Raw genomic sequence first — 8,392 nt, forward strand, 5'->3', positions numbered from 1 at the left:
CTGGAGAAGGATGTCATGCTTGGTAGGGTGGAGGGTCGACGAAAGACAGGGAGGCCTTCAACGAGATAGATTGACACGGTGGCTGCGATGATGGGCTCAAGTATAACGGGGATTGTGGAGCTGCCGCGGGATCGGGCAGTGTGTTTTGTTCTGCTGTGCATGGGGTCGCTATGAGTCGGAAACAACTCGACGACACTTAACAACAACAACAAATACTATAACCTTTATAAAGGAACAATATTTCTATGTTTGAACAACCAAAGTAAGTGGCATATGACCAAACAAGCTTCATCTCTCTCTAAATTGAGAAAGAAAATTAGAGAAGTACAAAATGCTAACCTAAATGTCAAATGAAGACTTCGATAAAATAATGAAATATTGAAGCCAAAGACTATTTTTTTTTTGCAATGTATATTATCCCCCACACTGAGTAAAATAAAGTATCAAAGCAATTTCATAATACAAAAAAACCAATGCCATCAAGTCAATTCCAACTCACAGCAACACACAGGACAGGGTAGAACTGCCTCATAGGGTTTCCAAGGCTGTACATCATTATAGAAACAGACTGCCTCATCTTTCTCTTGTGGAGCAGCTTGTGGGTTCAAACCTCTGACCTTTTGGTAAGCAGCTGAGTGCTTAACCACTAAAACGCCACTGTTCCAATTTAATAATAATTAAATAAAATTATTTAAATATTGTTCAAAAATAAATAAATAAATAAAACATTGTTCAAGACAATTTGACTCAAAAATAACTGCTCAGAATGAATTGCCTGTCAAAATAGGCTGAAACTTTCAAGTGCCTGGCTTACTTTACATATATACCAATTACCAATTCCAGGCTAATACGATAAAAATGTGGTAAGTATAGAGAACCACCTTTGAACTAGCTGTATTATAAAACTAGACTATTACCTAAACCTAACCCAAATTACTCTTTAATGAAACCTCAATATATTTTAGAGAGAGAAATATATATGAATCACTAATGGCAACTTTTAGCATAGTATCCATAGAGTTTCTTTCTTATTAAAACCATCTCAGTACTATTCCTAAGGCAACATCCCCAAAGAAAACAAACAATTTGGACAGAGCAAATGTCACCAGGTGCAACATGAAGGAATAACCTATATATAGTACTAGTTTGCCATTCAGTCTGAAACATCATTCCTTCCTTTATCTGATTAATGTTACTAAGTTGCAAGCATTTGACATTCAGCCAAAGACAAAGAGCAACTTGTCTCATCTTTTAAAATAATTAGATGCAGAGTCCAATGTGTTCATGAATTCGGTCTGAACTGTAAATACTATTTTCTAGAATGGGAGTTTGCTGAACATTAGTTTCCCATTCCAGAAGGGAGAACAAGCTGTTACTCAACTAACTGATGATGGCTGCCTGTCAAGGAACACCATCACAGACTCCTTCACCAATCTAGGAATTCACTATAACATTATTTGTAATAAAGAGTATCCAAAAATTATCCTTTATAATTATTAAATTGTGGAAAATTCAAATAACTGAATATTAAACAGACATAACCTTTAGAAAGATATTTTAATGTTATGAGGTGCATACATATAGACTTTTACTTGATATAAGCAAGATACAAAATTATATATGAAGTATGATCTTAACTATGGGAAATACATACATAGAGGAATAAAAGGTAAACTACAAGGGTATTAAAAAAATTATCTTGGGTAGAGTGTTTCAGGTGATGTTTTTCCTTTTCTCCTTAGAGTCTATGTAGTAATACTACTTTTTGGAGTTTCTGGGTGGTGTAAATAGTTAATTTCTTCAAGTGCTAGCCAAAAGGTTGGGGGTCCACACACAGGTGTCTTAGAGGCAAAGGTCTGATGCTCTGCTCACAAAAAAAATCAGCCAGTAAAAATCCTGTGGAGTACATTTCTATTCTGACATACACAGGTCACCTTGAGCTGGAATTAACTCAATAGCAACTGGTTTTGGCTTATTATTATTTTTTACATTAAAATTATATATAATTTTTTAAATGAGCCAATGCAAAAATACTGTTTGCCTATACCTTCTTTCAAGTTCAGAAAGAGAATTAGACAGAGGGTCCCAAAAGGGGTCAAACAGTAAACTCTGTGTTTGAAGCAGTTAAAGAATTAAGATGTTCAATTTCTGATTCCTCTGGGAAACAGAATTCCTGGACTTACTGCAGCTAGTTCACAGGGTCACTCCAGGTTGTTTAGGGGATCTAGCATACTATACTGTCAAGTTTCTTCATACATAAAATAAATATAATAGCACCTACCTCAAAGGATTGTTATAAAATTAAATGATTCAATATGTATAAAGCATTTAGATGGTGTATGGCACATGTTAGGAGCTCTGGTAGCATAGTGGCTAAAGCACTTGACTGCTAACCAGAAGGCTGGCGGTTCAAACCCACCAGCCACTCCTCGGAAGGAAGGTTGAGCAATCCTACTTCCGTAGTGATACTGCCTCGGAAACCCAAGGAGGGGTCGCTATGAGTAGGGGCCGACTTGACAGCACATAACAACAACAACAACAACAATGGCACATGTTGTTGCTGTGTTATGTGCCGTCGAGTCAAACCCGACTCATAGCGACCCCTCCTTGGGTTTCCGAGGCAGTATCACTACGGAAGTAGGATTGTCCAACCTTCCTTCCGAGGTATGGCACATAGAAGGACTATAAAAAATCTCAGCTATCTTACCATCATTTTATTACTATCAATACAACTATGACTTCTACTACTTCTACTGCTATGACAACAGAGATATTACTATAACTATGCCTACTGTTTCTCTAAGAACAACCATAGACAATAGAGTGTTCCTTCCTCGTAGGGCCACTTCCCAAGAGAATAATGTTTGCCAATCTGATCCTGGGAAGTACAGGGACAAAGAAAGGAGGGAACTGCACCAGAGATGATTTTTAATTAGATGCAATGTGTCTCTGTCACTTTCACTACCATTCTAGCAGCCAAAAGCCCAACCATCCCCTCAAATGCCATATCCAAGCTGATCTTTCTATATAATGTAAAATGCCTCTCCCTGCCTCACTGACTCTGGTACTTATAAAACTGTCTTCATAGGTGCAGCAAATAAAGCCTACAGTCAACAGACGAAAAGAAATAATACAGATTCAAGCAGAAATAAATGAAACAGAAAACAGAAAGACAACAGAAAAATTCAAGACTAGAAGTTGGTTTTTTGAAGATTAATAAAATTGACAAACCACAAACTTAACAAAGGGAAAGAGGGAGACAATATAAATAAGAAGCAAATTGAGTGATGTCACAACAGAACCAAAAAAAATTAAAAGGATAATATCAGGATACTATTTAGGACTCTATTCCAACAAATTTGAAAATCTGGAAGAAATGGACAGATTTCTAGAAACACACCACTTACCAAAACTAACATAGACTGAGGTGGAAAATTTGAACAGATTAATAACAAAAGAAGAAATGGAACAGGTCATCAAAAAATCACCAAAAAAAAAAAAAGGACTGGCTCAGACGGTCTCACTACAGAATTATACCAAATGTTCAGAAAAGAACTGACACCAATCCTACTCAAACTATTCCAGAATATAGAAAAGGATAGAATCCTCCTCCAAAATTCATTCTATGAAGCAAGAATAACCTTGATACCAAAACCAGGCAAAGACATCACTAAAAAGGAAAACTACAGACCAAATATCCCTGATGAATACAGATGCAAAACTATTCAACAAAATCCTAGCCAATAGACTCCAACACCATATCCAATAAAAAAAAAAAAAAAAAATTATGATCAAGTGGGGTTCATACCAGATATGCAAAGATAGTTCAACATTAGAAAAATTCAACATCATCCATCACATAAACTAAAAAAAAGAAAAGAACCACATGATGTTATCAATCAATGCAGAAAAGGCATTTGATAAAACCCAACACCTATTCCTGACAGAAACTCTCAGCAAAAGGGAATAGAAGGAAAATTCCTCAACATAATAAAGGCCATATATGCAAAACCAATAGCCAACATTATTCTCTATGGAGAGAGACTGAAACCCCTCCCCTTGTAAACAGGAACCAGATAATGATGCCCTCTATCACCACTTCTAATCACCATTGTATTGCAAGTCCTAGCTAGGACAATAAGGCAAGAAAGGGAAATCAAAAGCATCCAAATTGGTAAGAAAGAAGTAAAACTATCCCTATCAAAACTATCCCTATCTGCTGATGATATAATCCTATACACTGAAAACCCAAGAGACTCAGCAAAAAAACTATTGGAACTAATTGAGAGATTCAGCATAGGGCACAAGATCACCATACAAAATCAGTTGGATTCCTATACATCAACAAAAAGATTGCTGAAAAGGAATTAAGGAAATCAATGCCATTTATAATAACCAAAACCAAACTCACTGCCATCGAGTTGACTGACACATAGTGACCTCCATCAGGTTTCTGAGGTGGTAAATCTTCCTTCTGCAGAGGGCTGGTCGGTTTGAACCATCAATCTTCTGGTTATCAATCAAATGTCTTAGGCACTATACCACCAAAGCTCCTTACCATTTGCAATAGATACCAAAAAAACAAAATACTTGGGAATAAATCTCATTAAGGACACAAAAGACTTGCAACAAACAAAACTACAAAACACTACTACAAGTAACCATGAGATTTACATAAATGGAAGAACATCTCATGCTCATGGATAGGAAGATTAAACATTTGAAAATGTCAATACCACCCAAAGCAATCTATACATTCAATGCAATTCCAATCCAGATCCCATCATCATTCTTTAGCAATACGGAAAAACCAATCACTAACTTTACATGGAAAGGAAAGAGACCTCAGATAAGTAAAGCACTACTGAAGAAGAAGAACAAAGTAAGAGGTCTCATACTGCCAGATCTCAAAATCTACTATATAGCCACAGTAGTGAAAACTGCCTGGTATTGGTATAATGACAGATACATAGACCAATGGAATAGAATTAAGAACCCAGAAATAGATCCATCAACCTATGCTCAGCTGATCTTTGACAAAGGCCCAAAATTCATTAAATGGGGAAGAGAATGCTTGTTAAATAAATGGTGCTGGCAAAACTAGATATCCATTTGCAGAAAAATGAAACAAGATCTACACCTCACACCATACACAAAAACCAACTCCAGATGGATCAAAGATTTAAATGTGAAACCTAAAACTATAGAGTTTCTCAAGGAAAAACTAGGGGCAAATTTAGGGGTCCTAACATATGGCATAAATAGACTATCAAGCATAACCCAAAATGCACAAACAGCAGAAGAAAAACTAGATGAATAGGACCATCTAAAAATTGTATTTTTATGTGCTTCCAAAGACCCTCTCCAAAAGAATTAAGAGAACCTAGAGATTGGGGAAAAAAATATTTGCCAACAATATTATCTGACAAGAAACTTATCTCTAAAACTTAAAGAAAACTCCAACACCTCAATAACAAAAAGACAATCCAATTAAAAAATGGGCAGTAGACATGAACAGACACTTCAACAAAGAGGATATTCAGGCAGCCAACAAACATATGAAGATCATTAGCCATTAGAGAGATGTAAATCAAAACAACAAGATACCATCTGGCCCCAGCACTTACAGCAAAGTTCAACATGACAGAAAATAACAAATGCTGGTGAGAATGTGAAGAGATTGGGACTCTCATACACTGCTGGTGGGACTGTAAAATGGTACAACAAGCAACGTGGAAAGCAGTGTGGCGATTCCTTAAAAAGTTGGAATGAGAAATATCATTTGATTCAGCCATCCCATTACTAGGTATATATCCTAAAGAACTGAAAGCCAGGACAAGAACAGATACATACACACTCATGTTCATCACAGCATTATTTAAAATAGCAAAAAGATGGAAACAATCTAGGTGCCCATCAACAGAAGAATGGATAAGCAAAACTATGGTAAATACACATAATGGAATATTATGCAACACTAAAGAATAATGGACCATCTGTGAGATACCGTATAACACCGATGAACTTGGAGGAAATTATCCTAAGTGAACTAAGTTAATCACAGAAGGACAAATACTGTATTAGTTCACTATTGTAAAAAGTACAGGAAAGGTTTATATATGGAAGGAAACTTTCTTTGTTGGTTACCAGGGGTAGGAGGGAAGACTGCAAAAATTAAAAAATAATAAAAAACTCGCAGTCTTAGAAAAAATAATTAATTAAAATATAAAAGGAAAAAAATGCTCATATCTTTAGAGTCTTAGCAAATTCCTGGCCTTTTCAGAAATAATTTGTCCAGAATATATTCAAATATTTTTATTAAAGAGTTAGGCATAGAAAAGGGAGGTCATTATATCTTAATAAAATCTTTATTTAGTAAATTAGAATAAAAATACTTTGAATGCATGCAATGCATACTGCCGTCGAGTTAAACCCAACTCATAGCAACCCCTCCTTGGGTTTCCGAGGCAGTATCTCTACAGAAGTGGATTACCCAATCTTCTTTCCGAGGAGTGGCTGGTGGGTTTGAACCACCAGCCTTCTGGTTAGCAGTCAAATGTTTTAGGCAGTATGTCACCAGAGTTCCCCAAAAAAAATACCATTTAAAATCTTTAATGAACTAAAATAAAAATATGTAATTATAAAAAATACACAATTAAGGGGAAAAGATTACTGCTGAAACTATCAGCAGCTGAACCTTCATGGAACCTGAATATAGGCAACCCACTCCCAGTACCCATCCCTACTAAAAAAAAAAAAAAAACCGTTGCCATCGAGTCACTTCTGACTCATGGTGACCCCAGATGTGTCAAACCCTACTTGCCCCACAGGGTTTTCAATGGCTGTTTTTTCTGAAGTAGACTGCTAGGCCTTTTTTTCTGAGTGACTCTGGGTGTACTCAAACCTCCAGTCTTTTGGTTAGCAGTCAAATGCTTTAACCGCTCCTACCACCCAACCAAGGAGCTCTGGTAGCATAGTGCCTAAAGTACTTGACTGCTAACCAGAAGGCTGGTGGTTCAAACCCACCAGCCAGTCCTCGGAAGATGGGGCAATCTACATCCGTAGTGATACTGCCTCGGAAACCCAAAGAGGAGTCGAAACCCAAAGAGGAGTCGCTATGAGTCAGGTCCGACTCCACAGCACATAACAACAACAACCATCCAACCATGCACTTAACAGATAAACCCTAATCCTCTTTGGCCACAGCTGATTGGAACAGAGATCTGCATCTGTCCAAAGCTGAACCAATCAGATTACATTCTGAAGAATCTGAGATAAAAACATAGGCACTACAGTCAAATGGTATAAACATTAGAGACATAAGGTCATAAATCAACAGTCAACCACACAGAAACCAAAGTCACAGGAAGAAAGAAATTAAGGCATTGGAAAGAAGGAAGCCAATCCATACAGAGATGCAACACTGAGAGACCAGAAAAGTCAACAATAGTTCCTGGCTTTCCATTTACAGTTCCATGTGGTCTCATGAACTTTCTTTCCCTTTCCTTATATGCTTATGAAACTGTCTATTATAGTCTTACAGTTAATCTCCCTTTTATGTAAGCCATCTTAAGGCAGATTTTACTCCCTACGAACAAATAAACCCTAAACACAGTTTGCATATTCATGTGACAAATATACAAATGTCACCAGCAAGTTTTTCACTCTTGACCCGTTGTTAAAGAGACTGAAGCAGTGTCACAACATAGTCATTTCTTAAAGAATCATGTATCAATAACCCCAAGTACTGACATGTTTTGTGTCAATAGGAGAGGAAACAGGGATTGAAAAGAATGCTACCAAAAAAAAAAAAAAAAAAAAAAATTCAAGTTTTATGGATAATCTATTATACGATACCTGCTTCTTGGAAGAAACATGGATTCCTTAATGAACACGGAACCAGAGAGAAGGATATACCAGCAGGTCCCAATATCATCAGGACTGAAAAGAAAGGATAATATAATCAAATGATTATCTGTAAATAAATAATAAATAACATAGCACAGAGTACAGCACCTATTTTATTTTTACAATTGTGAAGAAAAATAAAGTATCATAAAACATCTACATTAAAAAAATTATCTATTAGGGTTATGCTTTTTAAAAAATTGTTTTTATCTCCCAAATTAGTTAAAGACCTTTATTGTTGTTGTTGTTGTTATTATGTGTCATCAAGTCATAGCGACCCCTCCTTGGGTTTCCCAGGCAGTATCCTGGGAAGTGTAGATTGCCCCATCTTCCTTCCAAGGTGTCTGGTTAGCAGTCAAGTGCCTTAGGCACTATGCTATCAGAGCTCCCAAGACCTTTATTAGCATATTTAAATTTTTTAAATGTTCCTTAGAGCTATCACAGCAACAATTTCCAAGTTTAATTTTTTAATTTAATGTCTTAA

General features: G+C 36.3%; 1 protein-coding gene across 1 annotated transcript in view; it reads right to left on the bottom strand.

The window, feature by feature from the left end:
- The window catches only part of RAPGEF2 (Rap guanine nucleotide exchange factor 2), a 412,763-nt gene that overhangs the window by 182,776 nt on the left and 221,595 nt on the right, over positions 1–8,392 (bottom strand). The window contains exon 4 of the mRNA XM_042782406.1: positions 7,858–7,941. Within this exon, the coding sequence (XP_042638340.1) occupies positions 7,858–7,941 (84 nt within the window). The remainder of the gene's footprint in view (positions 1–7,857; positions 7,942–8,392) is intronic.

The sequence above is a fragment of the Orycteropus afer genome, unplaced genomic scaffold (genome assembly GCF_000298275.1).
Source record: "Orycteropus afer afer isolate SDZICR_OR568_19922 unplaced genomic scaffold, OryAfe1.0 scaffold00305, whole genome shotgun sequence".
Lineage (NCBI taxonomy): Eukaryota > Metazoa > Chordata > Mammalia > Tubulidentata > Orycteropodidae > Orycteropus > Orycteropus afer.